Below are 13994 nucleotides of genomic sequence, written 5' to 3'. Positions count from 1 at the left end.
CACTGGGAAGAGGTAACTATGGGGAGGAAGTGGGAGGGGAGCTGTTGGATTGTGGTAAACTGTGGTCAATGACATGAGTCAAAATATATGTGAACTGCTGTATGGAAAGTGAATTTGCTCTGTAAATCTTCACCCAAATCACACAAGAAAAAAAAAAAAAAAAAAACCTACTTCTCCAGACTTACTGGATTCAATGAGGCTGGTGTTATTACTGTTGTTGTTAGTAGCTGCAAAGTCATCTCCAACTCAAAAGTGACCCTATCTATGTACAACAGAACAAAACACTGCCCGGTCTTGTGCAGCCTCAAAATCCCTGGTACACCTGAGCCCATCGTTGCAGCTGCTGTGTCATTGAGGGCCTTCTCCTTTTTCATTGACCTTTCACTTCACCATGTATGATATCCTTTTCCAAAGAATGGTTAATTCTGACAATATGACCAAAGTAGGTGAGACCAAGTCCGGCCATTCTTGCTTCCAAGGAGCATTCTGGCTGCACTTCTTTCAGGACAGATTAGTGCTTTTAGCAGACCATAGTACTCTTAGCACTCTTCTCCAACACCACAACTCAAAAGCATCAACTCGTTTTTGATCTTCCTTATTCATTGTTCAGCTCTCATATGCCTAAGAGGTGACTGAAAATACCATGACTTGGGTTAGACACACCTTAGTCTTCAAGGAGACATCATTGCTCTTCATCACTTGAAAGATGTCTTTTGGAGTAGAACTGCCCAATGCAATACATCATCTGATGTCTTAACTGTCGCTTCCATTGGTGTTGACTGTAGAACCAAGTAATATGAAATCCTTGACAACTTCAATCTTTTCTCCATCCACCATGAAGCTGTTTATTGGACTACTTGTAAGGATTTTGGTTTTCTTTATATTGAGGTGTAATCCATAGTGCAGACTGCACTCTTTAATCTTCATCAGTAAGTGCTTCATGTTATCATCACTTGAAAGTGCAAAGCACTTTCACAAGCAAAGTTGTGTCATCTGCATATTCCAGGTTATTAATGAGGCTTTCTCCAATCCCGATGCCACGCTCTTCTTTGTATAATCCAGCTTCTCGGGTTATTTGCTCAGCATACAAATTGAATAAGTATGGTGAAATGATACAACCTTGATGCACTCCCTTCTTGATTTTGAACCATGTAGTATCCCCTTGTTCTGTCTGAACAACAGCCTCCTGATCTATGTACAGGTTCCTCATGAACACAATCAAGTGTTCTAGAATGCCCATTCTTCTCAGTATTATCCATAATTTGTTATGATCCACACAACTTAATGCTTTTGCATAGTGAATAAAACATAAGTAAACATCTTTCTGGTATTCTTTGCTTTCAGCTAATATCTATCAGACATCAGCAATGATATCCCTCATTCCACATCCTCTTCTGAATTCAGCTTTCATTTCTGGAAGTTTTCTGTCAATATACTACTGCAACCATTTTTGAATTATCTTCAGGAAGATTTTACTTGCATGTGGTATTAATAATATTATTTGATAATTTCCACATTCTGTGGGATCACCTTTCTTTGGAAGGGGGACAAATACGGATCTCTTCCAGTCAGTTGGCCAGGTAGCTGTCCTCCAAATCTCTTGGCATAACTGAGTGAGTGCCTCCAATGGGGAATCAGTTTTTTGAAACATCTCAATGGGTATTCCGTCAATTCCTGGAGCCTTATTCTTTGCCAATTCCTTCAGGGCACCTTCAACTTCTTCCTTCAGTACCATTGGTCTTGATCATATGCCACCTCCTAAAGTGGATGAACATCAGCCAATTCTTTTTGGTACAGTGACTCTGTATTCCTTCCATCTTCTTTTGGTTCCTCCTGCAAAAAAAAAAAAAACCTAGATGGTGTCCAGCTACCACTGCCAACAACTCTGAAAGAGATCACAATAGGAAATCCTGGAAAGTGTGGGAAAAAACATGGAACGAAAGTCAAAATAAAAAAGGTCAGGCTTACTTCTATGATAGAGACTACTGGAACCCCTGAGATTACGGCCTTCTCCCTTCAAGCCCAGAACTAAACTCATCCTCATGGCTCAACTTTCAGCCAACAATAGACAGGCCTAGGAGGTGAACAGTACCACCAGGGAGATACCCACTCCTTAGAATAATCAACCATAAGAGATTAAAAGGCAGCATTTGTCCAAGGATAAAGCTCAGGAGGTAGGAACAGATAAGAAAGAAGAACAAAGGGAAATCATAACCATAGAAGGAAATGGGAAAAGTGCTGTTACATTGTGTGAATTGCAATCAATGTCATAAAACAAATGTATGAACTACTGAAAACCACTTTGCTCTGTAAATGTTCATCCAGATCACAATAAAAAGTTTAAAAACAACAACAGAAAAGGACATCCCTGGTGTCTAGCCTGACCCAGATGAATTTCTAGATCACAGAATGTCCTAAGATGTCTCTAGAATCATCAGATCATGTAAATAGACTTGGGATAAAGGATCACTCTCAGGGGGGTGGGCACCTTTTAAAAGATTCAAAACCCAAAGAATATTATCAACTGACTAGCCATTGATTACCCAACTGTGGCCACAGGCAGGAATTCTTGTGTGCTATCAAGCTGATTTTGACTCATAACAATCCTACATGACAGAGTAGAATTGTCCTATAGGCTTTCCTAAGTTGTAATCTTCATAGGAACAGATCAGTAGGGATTAGTACCTACAGAAATGGCATGGGGGCAGCAGCATTCTCTGACCTTCTCCAACTTCATGAAAGGAAGACAGAATCATCATTAGCAGCATCAGCCCAAGGCCGATTCCTATCAGGTGGAGGTCAGACATGCCACCCTCCAACGCTTCTACCAATTCTGATACCAACTCTCTTTTTCACGGCACTCTACTTCTCTGCTGGGTTTGATGATTCACTGTAATGGCCACACAGAACTCACAGACAGTATCATGATTATGGAGTTTGTTAGGGAAGAAACGGGTTACACACAATTCAGGACCAGCAACAACTCAGAATATCATTCTTCAGTGAGGATAGCTCCTTCTCAGCTGTGCTGCATGCATGCTTCTCTCTGGCCTCAGCCTCTGCCTGAGTCAAGCCATGTTATAAAGTTCTTTTAGCTTTGCCAATAGGCACCCCACTTCACCAGCAAGCTGCCTGCCTGAACGCATTCAGCTTTCTCACTTCTTAATTCAGGAAGCCTGCCACTCTGTCCCATGCCAGTCTCCTGGATCTCCTGCACTCTTTCTATCTCTGCTATCTCAGCACAGAGATCCTGAGTCTAAGGATGCACTATTTTCCCAACTCCTCTCCTGATGACAGCGAGATCCCCTCTTTCCGTCTCTGGGATAGCTCATGTTAAGCCCAGTAGAAGAGCAAAACTGACTGATCCCCACATTAGGGTTCCACACACCTTATTTCCATGTTCCCACCCCTACAAGGGTGTCATGTACCTTATTTACATTATTAGCAACCTATCCAATTCCCTTGGTGGGCAACGAGCACATAGTCCCACTCAGTAATCTGGTGGGAGTCACAAGGCCCTGGCTGAAAGAGCCATATTAAGTAACTCACTCCATCACCAAAAAACCCACTGCCATTGAGTTGATTCCAGATCATAGTGACCCTCAATGGGTTTCCAAGTCTGCAAATTTTTACTGAAGTAGACTGACTCATCTTCCTCATGCAGAGCAGATGGTGGGTTTGAAATGCTGAACTTTGGGTTAGCAGCCAAAGGTCTTCCTCACTATGCCACCAGAGCTGCACCACAGTCCCTGTTAATCTCTAGGTCCAAAGTAATCAGGTAAACAATGTTTTGCTAAAATTTTCAGGTGAGCTAAATCCCAGATTCACCATATGATATTTGGTCCCAGACTACATTTTTAATGCCTGGTATTTAGAACAGGAGCTCTGGTGGCATAGCGGTTAAGACATATGGTTGCTAACCAAAAGTTGGCAGTTCAAGATTACCAGCTGTTCCATAGGAGAAAAATGAAGCAGTCTACTTCCTAACTATTTATAGCCCTAGAAACCCTATGGGGCAGTTTTAATCTGTCTTAAAGGGTCACTATGAATTGGAATAGACTCGATGGCAGTGGTGGGGAGGGATTTAAAACAAGGTGCCCTGGTGGCACAGTAGTTACAATGCTCAGCTGCTCACTGACAGGTTAGTGGTTCCACCCACCAGATGCTCTGTGGAAGAAAGATGTAGTTTGCTTCCATAAAGATTACAGCCTTAGAAATCCTACAGAACAATTCTACTCTGTTTTATGTGGTCACTGTGTGGCAGAATGATTTTGACAGCAACAGGTTTGTTTTATTAAGAGTAATGGATATTCCATATGCAGTTTAAACCTAACAGGAAGGAAAGTTAGGAAAACTTCATAGCCACAACTAAGCATTTTGAGGGAGTGAGTTACCGGGCCTGTCGGCTGGGGCCCATGGTTGCAGAGGACATCAAGCTCAATTAGCGCAATATGGTACCCAAAATTATTATTCTACATCTTACTTTGGTGAGTAGAGACTAGGGTGTTAAAAGCTTGTGAGCAGCCATCAAAGTGGCAACTATTGATCTCTCCTCATCCGAAGCAAAGAAGAGTAAAATGTGTGGAAATAATTAGTCCAAAGGAGTAATGGACCATGAAAGTCTCAGCCTATATGACCCTGAGATAAGAACTAGATGGTGCCTGCCTAGCAATGCTAACCAATTGGAAAGGGATCAAATTTAGAGATCCTGGATAGAGTGGGAGAAAAATATGGAACAAAACTCAAAATCATAGAAATGACCAGGCTTACTGGTCTGACAGAGACTGTTTATGGCCCCAAGCCAACCTTTGGACCTGGAATTGAACTCATTCCCATGGCTTAACTTTCAGCCAAACAATAGACAGGTCAATGAGCTGAACACCTACATCAGGGAAACAAACTCCTTAAAAAAATCAACCGTGGGAGATCAGAAAAGCAGCATTTGCACAGGGAGAAAGGCAGGGAGGCAGGAATGAATAAGCAAGAAAGATACGAGGAAAGGATAACCACAGATAGGAAGTGGGAAGAGAGTTGTTAACACTGTAGGGAATATAACCAGTGTCACAAAACAAAATGTATATGAACTATTCAATGTAAAATGAATCTACTTTGTAAAATTTCACCCAAATCACAGTAAAATTTTTAAAAAGGAAAGAATAATGGACACTGAGAATCACCTTCCAGAACAGAAAACATGGGAACACTATGGGGAAGTACGCATCCCTGGCATAACACTATAGACATCAAGTGAGGAGCAAAGATGAGTGTTCCCCCACAGCTTCCTGATGAGATTATGTCCCTATAGTGTATTGTGCTTTTTATCAGGAAACTCAAGGGGTCAGTGGTAAACTCACAAAGAGATCCAGGAATTCTGTGAAGCCTTAGTTCTCAAAAAAGCATCATCAGCATCACATGGAAACTTATTAGAAATGCAAATGTTGGGACCCCACTCCATATCTACTAAATCAGAAACTCTGGGCATGTGATTTAGCTATCTGTTTTAAGAAACCCTTTAGGTTATTCTAACCTACTGCCATTGAGTCGATTCCAACTCGTAGGCTGTAAATCTCCAAGGCTGTAAATCTTTACGAAACAGCTGGTGGCTTCAAACTATTGACCTTTTGCATAGCGATCCAATGCTTTAACCATTGCACCATCAAAGCTGCTTAGGTAATCCTGATGCAAGGTGAAGTTTGAAAACCATTGCTGTAAAAACACTGATACACAATGATCCTTAATAATTAGAATACTCCTGGGCTTCCCTACAGACTTTCTAATTCATATATATTTTAAAGAAACTGCTGTGAGATAGGTCTCTATTTATCAGATGTTAAGTAATGGATTTAAAATCTTTTTATATGACTATGACCATGACTTATGGATCAAATGTGTGGGAATTAAATCTTTCCTACTTAGTATAACAACTAAGGACATTTGCAATACCCTATCATTTGCTCATTGTTTCAACATTTTGTTTTTTATATTAGGGTTCCATGAAATTTGTTTAGAAAAAAAAAAAGAGTTCTGTTCTTAAAATTTACTTAGTTAAAATATGACTTCCATAGTAACAAAGAGCAATAAACTATTAATATTTTTCACACAGATAAAGAAAAATCTAATCTACATGGATAAACATATATAAAAAGATTTCTGCTTTTAGGTACTTTTCACATGGTATACTAACCTTTGGAAGATTTAAGATGAAAGATGTTCAATTTTACTCATTACATTTAATTATAAGCCTATGAGACAATGAAAGATGAACATAAAAACTTATAAAAACATTTAAGAATGCCCTTTTTTTCTTTTTTAATATTAAGTTCCAGCTTTGTTTCTAAAGCAAGCAGACAGCTCATCCCAATAGCTCACAATCATCAAAGAAAACCATTCGTCATACTCACATCTGGTTCTGTAAAGATTTACAGCCCTGGAAACCCTATGGAGCAATTCTAGTCTTTCCTACAGGGTCACTAGGAGTCAATTCCACACCAGTGGGTTTTCCCTTTCAGGAGTCCCTGGGTGACATAAACTGTTAACAGCTCAGCCGCTAACCAAAAATTTGGAAGGCTGAGTACATCCAGAGGCAATTTGGAAAAAAGAAAAAAAAAAGCCTGGTAGCCTACTTCCAAAAAATCACCTCCAGAAAACCCTATAAAGCTCAGTTTTACTCTTAACAAAATGAGGTCACCATGAGTCAGAGTTAACTTGATGGTAACTGGTACTGGTGGTGGTAGTCTCTCCTCTCAAGGGAGATATAATATCCAAGTAGGTTCTCTGACCCTTACAACTTTAAAGAATTTATAATGAAGCAAAAATTTTTTAACTTTAATACATTTATAGATGTCTTGAAAGACCAATGAGCACAGTCTATGAAATGTGAGAAAATGATCACATATATTTGGTAAGCAACAATACTTTTTATCATGTACATTCAATTGAAAGAAAATCCATTCTCTATTACTTAGCCATCAGAATTATACTCTAAATCAGAAACACTTTTTTTTTAAACATTAATGTACAACTTTATCTTAAGACTACTTTTAGACACAGGAATCATTTAAATTCTCCAAAGTGAGTCAAACATGAAATGCAAATATCCTTCAATGTCAGTTTTTCTTCTGGTACCTTTTTCTATCAACTTGACCCTGGTAATTCTTGACCTTGATAATTCTTCAGATTATCTCCACACCAATTTCTCCTCTATATATCCCTTGACTTCTCTTTAACTGATACCCTCTCTTTTGTAGAACTCACTGTTAAAATTAACCAGGGCTTTAACTTTCATTCAAGGATAAATGACTTTTCTCCTGTAACTGTTTACAACTCTTCATACCTTTTGGGATTCTCAATTGTTAGGAAAATGTTTTGACCCCAATTACATATTTTTCTTTAGATGCACAATTTTTATTAATCTTTAATTGAGACAAGATTTTATTATTACAAAGAAGCACAAAGTATAGTGTGGAATAATCATTTAGAGATGACTGCCTGCTTCCTCACCCAATTAAAAAAATATCATTTATTAAGCACTAATAGTGTGCACTAAAGAGCCCTGGTGGCACAATGTTTAAGCACTTAGCTGCTAACTGAAAGGTCAGTGGTTTGAACCAACCAACTACTCCATGGGAGAAAGATGTAGCTATCTGCTTCTGTGAAGATTTCAGCCTAGGAAACCCTATGGGGCAGCTCCACTCTGTCTTATAGAGTCACTCTGAGTTGGAATTAACCGGTTGGCACACAACATTTAGCAGTGTGGAGTAGAGATGCCCAGAGAAATCCCATCCTCAGAAGATTACAATTAAAAAGAGAGAAAAGCCTAATTACTACACAAGAGACAATGACCTCTAGTTATGAAAACTATTTTTTTTTTAGCTATTCCCTCCAACTCCTTTGCAGGACACTACACAAATCAATGATTGCCTAGAAGCTGGGAATGGGGAAAAGTACTGACTACAAAGGGCTGTAAGGGAACTTTTGGAACAACAGAAATTTTCTGTATCTTGACAATGGTGGTGATTATAAAACTGAGTATTTGTCATAAATTAAAAATACTATGTATCAAAAAGTATACATTTTATTGCTTGTAAATTATGCCACAATAAAGTTGATTTACAAGGGCCAGAAGTGGGAAGAGGATCAGTGTTTCCATCTGTACCCAGTCCTAAAAATGAAAAAAAGCCTTCTGAAGAAACAAAATGCCCAGCACGTATTTCCTTATAATGGATGTCTCTTTGGACCAAAAAAATGATAAACGCAGTTTATACAACAATGTGAACAAGAAATCCAACGGACTCAATATCTGATTTCTCAGGGAGCATAGGCTTTTAGTACATAGACAACTTATACACTATAAGTTGGGTAAATATGAAAATAAATGAGGAATTTATGTCATGTAAAACCCACTAGAGACAAATATAAAATCATATCAGTGACAGATATTTTTAGTTCAGAAGTCTGGTTTAATTTTTATTCCCACTCTTTAAGTATTTTGAAAATGGCCAGAAAGAGGGTATAGTCTATATACATACAAAATCTATTTCTACATCATTCATTACTTTAAAAGTTATTTCTCTAATGCTTGGCTATATATTGCTCATTTTGGCCTGGAGTTATATTACTACCTTACAAAGTTGTATCACAAGTTCATTATAATTCTGCTTAAGATAGCTGACTTGGGTAGCTTTAACTTTCCTTTTTGTTTACAGTGAAGTACTACTATTTAACATATATTAAATGCAGTACTAGGAATCCTAATACATCTAAAACCAAATTTAATTTACCAAAAGGTAACACTGATTTACAGCAACTAACTTTTCAAGGGCCCCATCTATTGTTTTCATTTTCCATTTGTCCATAGATCCACCAAATATATCTATAAATTATATTCATAAAATAATTCCTTATAGAATTCTTTTAATTTAGAAAAGACCTGAAAATTAAATTCTCAAGTAATTAAATCCCGCAAACCTTAAAATTGAACCTACCCAACTCAAATCCTTTTCAGATCTGCATTTCCCTACAAAACTACGATAAGCAAAGCACAGAGCTTCAATTAACAGAAGCCCAGTGCCTCGAATCAGTGTTAGGATGATATGGAGAAGTATTAAGTACAGAATTAGTCAGAATTTGGTCTAATAGTCTAAGTATGGCCTTATTGTAAACTGGACTAAAAATTTCAAAGAGGCTACCTAATATATGGCCTAGTAACTCAATGCCTCTTGAAATTCATGCTAACTTAGTTCTGTAGATTCATTAATGCTATAATGATTTCAATAAACTGATAGTTTTTTATCTGTAAATTACCTTAAAACAGTAGAATAATTTTTCAAAATGCTTATAATAAAGCCAGTGATGTTAATATATATGAATCTCTTGGCTGCATGGGATAATTCTTTTTCTCTTCACAGTGGTAGATTATGCTAATACAACAATTTTTCTTTTATTGTTCACTAATGAGACAATAATTGCCATCAGAATCCTACTGGGAACATAGCTTTTTAATATAATAGACCTAAGGACAGGTTTTACTGTATTTATAGTGATTCTCAGATACATTTTGTTCTGCATGAACACACCAGTACCAAGATGTTATTTTTCCATGGAAGATAAACTGTATAGTTTTAGAAATGTGTACAAAGAGAAACAAATTTAACTTGGCAGATCCAGGTTCCCCTTTTTAGAAACTAAATGGAAGAACAATTGACAGTATAATTTTTTTTTTTTAAATAAAAACTTTTAACCTTTAGTAAGCAACTCTAAAAAATTGCTATTTTAGTTTTTAATGTTTGAATTAGAAACATAACTTCCATCCCCACATAAGTTTCAGTGTAATGCAAGCAAAATTTCACTCTCCATTTCAAATATTGATTGTATACAAAGGAAATTTATAAAAATATTTTAGAATATTGTTGGCTTACTTCAGAGTCTACATGTATTATAAAACATCCAGAAAGATATTTAAATAATATTTTCCTGTGATATATTCTAGCTGATGAACTGCATTCGGACTACTTCTTGAGATTTATGGTACTCATGTCCTAAACATGGTGGGTATCTTTTACCATTCAATTGGGAAATTAGCAAGAATTTCAGTTTCCCATTCTCAGATTATGATCTTTACTAAAACCCAAATCTGTAGGGAAAATTGTACCTTTCATGATGTCCCAAATCTGATAGAAATTCATCTGTATGTCTTTGGAGTTCATTTCCTTCTAAATTCTTTAATTTCTTCAATTCACTCTGTAGGAAAAACCAGAGCTCTTTAGCTCCATTTTCAATCCTCCTCCTCAAGACTTCATGATCCTTCCCCAAACCTACAATTAAAAAGTAGTTTTAGCATTTCCAGTATTTTAAAGGAAATTTTCAATTATTTGTGCATAACACCAATATTTTGAAACAGGAAAACAATGCATCATAACCTACCATTTCTGGTTTGTTTCTTGTAATTTTCGATCTGTTCTTTGGCCTTTACAAGTTGCGCTTCTAAAGCACGGACCCTTCCTGCAGCTGGCCCCTGATCAATGGGACCTTCTGGTATCCTACAGTTCACAGAAGAAAATGTAAATGTTTAGTTTATGAGTAATGCAACAAAATATATGCTTCTTTTGCTAAAAATTATTTATTGGTAATTCTGCAGTTCACTGAACCATTCAGCATAATAGAAGCATTAAATGAAATTTCCTCTTCAAAGGAATAAGATAAAGTGTTAACATTACAATGATACTGACAAAAAAATAAAAACAGGAAAGAATAATTTAGCTCAGAGATCTATGACCTTCTAACAACTGAAGGACCTTAAGAGCTGTCTCTTAAGAACTAATGTTCAATTCTTCACTAGCATTGAGAATAACAAAGGTGAAGGAGAGGGGGAAGAAATGGCTTAAAGGAAATAAAGAGGCATATATCTGAACATGAGTCTATGAACATCAAAATCAAATACAAATTGCTTCTAAATTAAGTGTAATATAAAACTATATAAACCTACGCTCCAGTTCATATATTCATGACCTTATACTATAAAGTATTGACTTTATAGAGAAAGGGAAGGCAAAGAAGTATGAAAAAGATGAAATACATTAGAAATGAATTTGAAGATTAACATTCTGCTTGTTCTTAGCAGCAGCAAAAATATAAGTCAACAATTAAAAATACTGGAATACAGCAGAAGAACTCTAGGATCTTTTGCTTGTATTATCAAGTTATCTGTACTTCTTTCTGGACTGTATTTATTTCTAACATGTTTTGTTTTTATGTGACTTCTGACAATATTCTGTTCCCTATTTTGACCATATGGCAAAAGAAAATTTGCAGATGTGATTAAGTTGAGGATCTTGAAATGGGGAGATTATCCAAAATTATAGGAGTGAGCCATAATTGTAATTACAAGTGTCCTTACAAGAGGGAGGCAGAAGATTTTACACAGTAGAGAAGGCTACATGGCAATTTTGTTGGCTTTGAAGATAAAAAAAGGAATACATCTTAAAAACTGGATAAAGGCTGGGATATGGAGTCTCCAGTAGAGCTTCCTGAGGGAAGGCAGCCCTGTGCATACTTTGGTTTGGGTCCAGTAAAACTTATTTACAACTTCTGGCCTCCAGAATTCTAGAGTTTAAGAAAATAAATGTCTACTGTTTAAACCCACTGCCGTCAAGTTGGATCTGACTCATAGCGACCCCTCCTTGGCTTTCCGAGGTGGTATCACTGAAGAAGTAGATTGTCCAACCTTCCTTCTGAGGAGTGGCTGGTGGGTTTGACCCACCAGCCTTCTGGTTAGCAGTCAAATGCCTTAAGCACTATGCCACCAGACTTCCCTAAACCCACTTAGCTTGTGGTAATTTGTGACAGCAATAACGGGAAACTAATGTATACACACACGAACATATATACATTTATATACATATATACATAAATACATGCTTGTGTGTGTATATGTTTATCTTTTTGAAAAATTATTTCGAAGATTAAATAATGCCTAGATTTTCTTGGAAAAGTCTATTTAAATGAGAAATGTCCATAAAATTACTTAGCTTAGTGTCTGGCAGTTTTATCAAGGCAATTTATCATGTTAGCAAAGAAATGTAATCTAAAATATTTAAGATATCTATTATTACCATTGTAATCAGTTTAAGGAACTTAATTTTAAAATTGTAGTTTATAGAATTAACATCATATGTCAATTTATGTTCTTGGATGCAGAGTCTTTGCGAATCAGTAGGTTTTTTTTTTATATACCTTTTCTAACATTGTTTAAGTAACTCATGAAACCAAATAACTATTAATTTCACTACTTCAGAACATTATGTTTAATAAAGAAGGCTTTCTTATAGCTACTATAAAGTAAACTGATGCATTCTATAATTTCATGTGAAATGTTAAGCATTAATATTGAAAAAGAGTATGAAAATAATCATCTTTCAATCATGAGTGTCCTAGGCAGAAGAATATGAATGAAAAGCCTTAATCTGTGTACATACAAAATGAGTAATGACCAATACAAAGGAGTTAGCACACAATTACCCAATTTATGAGCTAAAATGTATATACATTCACAAATGAGGCATTTCCGAATAATAGTTTTCAAAGCTTACTTTTTAATCTCTTTCTGAAATGGTTGGCTGCTTTCTGGAATATTTTGAAAAGAGTAAAACTACTACCTCTTAGGATTTATTTTGGCAGCAATATGCCACAAGATAGAGATGTCAGATTAGTAAATTGCAGAACAAACTCTAGTAATGTAAAAATTCAGACAACAGGAAGATTATGTACAGGTTCTCTTTTCACTTTATATTTACATTCACAGGAGACTACCAAAAGCAAAACAGGTATGTAAAAATGGCGTATAATCTTTTCAGCACATCTCCTTTAAATACTAAATCCAATCTAATTCCAGTAAATCATAACTGGACCAGTGACTTGTATTACCTTATTATATATAATAATCTAATCCAACTGTAGAAAAATGTAAAGTATTGGAGAAGCCAATGTAAAAGAGTATACTAATGAAGCCTATTCTTTCCAAATCTCTCAAAAAACTGTCAATCTTCATGAGCAGACCCTTTTCTGAATACTTAGGGAATAAAATCTTCTCTTACCATTTTCACTATGCAAAAGAAATTTAGGGCTACTCTTTTCTGGCCAAAAGAAAGAACAGAGGTCTGATTTACCAGCCTGTCTAAGACAACTAAAAATCCAGACAAAATATATGAAAAAACAATGGTTTAATGAAACTGAAATCAGGCAACAAAGAAAAATGATATCTGAAAGAAAAGAAAGAAATTGTAAGAGCCTTTGTTTGGCCCAACTCACTGCCCTGCTAGTCTCTCTGAGGTAGTGTAGACAAGGGGACTCCAGATGGGGCCTACTATTAAATCCCCTTAATTGAGCAGATGGAGCTGTTAATGTAAGAAGATCAACACAGTTAAGAGTTCACCTGACAGAGGACTGGAGAGGAGAAGTTGAATGAGACATAGCTATGGATATCTACAGTGGTACTATTAGAAAATTCAGCACTGATTAGCACATGCACGTAAGGCAACTACCAGCTGGGGAAAGAACCCTCTAAAAGTATTGGAAGAAATAGTATCTGGTGTTCACACAGAGTTGGAATAGTTCCTGATCCTACCACGTAGACTCAAAACTCTCATAATGGATGAGGTCTTGGGTAGAACACTCTGAACCATTTGATCTCAGTAGTAGGGAAATTAGCCCTAGACAAAATACTGCTTGGGTTCTCTGTAACAATTCTTACACCAAAGACGTGAAATGATCAAAGTATTTTTAAGTAATTTTAACTATATCTCAGGAAAAAAGCTTAAGAATATTTATGAAAACACAAAAATTTCTAATAACCAACAAGGGTAAATTTATAACATCTGAAATCTAATTAAAAATAATCAGGCATCAGACCTCACACCGCACACAAAAACAAACTCCAGATGGATCAAAGACTTAAATGTGAAACCTAGAACTATACAGTTTCTCAAGGAAAATTTAGG

The 13994-nt window shown here is 36.4% G+C and overlaps 1 protein-coding gene across 1 annotated transcript in view; it reads right to left on the bottom strand.

The window, feature by feature from the left end:
• The window catches only part of FUT8 (fucosyltransferase 8), a 307869-nt gene that overhangs the window by 167123 nt on the left and 126752 nt on the right, over positions 1 to 13994 (bottom strand). The window contains exons 3-4 of the mRNA XM_042781142.1: positions 10423 to 10538; positions 10151 to 10313 (exon numbers count right to left, since the gene is read on the bottom strand). Of these exons, the coding sequence (XP_042637076.1) occupies positions 10151 to 10313; positions 10423 to 10538 (279 nt within the window). The remainder of the gene's footprint in view (positions 1 to 10150; positions 10314 to 10422; positions 10539 to 13994) is intronic.

This window comes from Orycteropus afer, unplaced genomic scaffold (genome assembly GCF_000298275.1).
Source record: "Orycteropus afer afer isolate SDZICR_OR568_19922 unplaced genomic scaffold, OryAfe1.0 scaffold00088, whole genome shotgun sequence".
NCBI classification, from domain to species: domain Eukaryota; kingdom Metazoa; phylum Chordata; class Mammalia; order Tubulidentata; family Orycteropodidae; genus Orycteropus; species Orycteropus afer.
The sequence above is the reverse complement of the archived record's forward strand: the minus strand, read 5'-3'. Positions and strand labels throughout refer to the sequence as shown.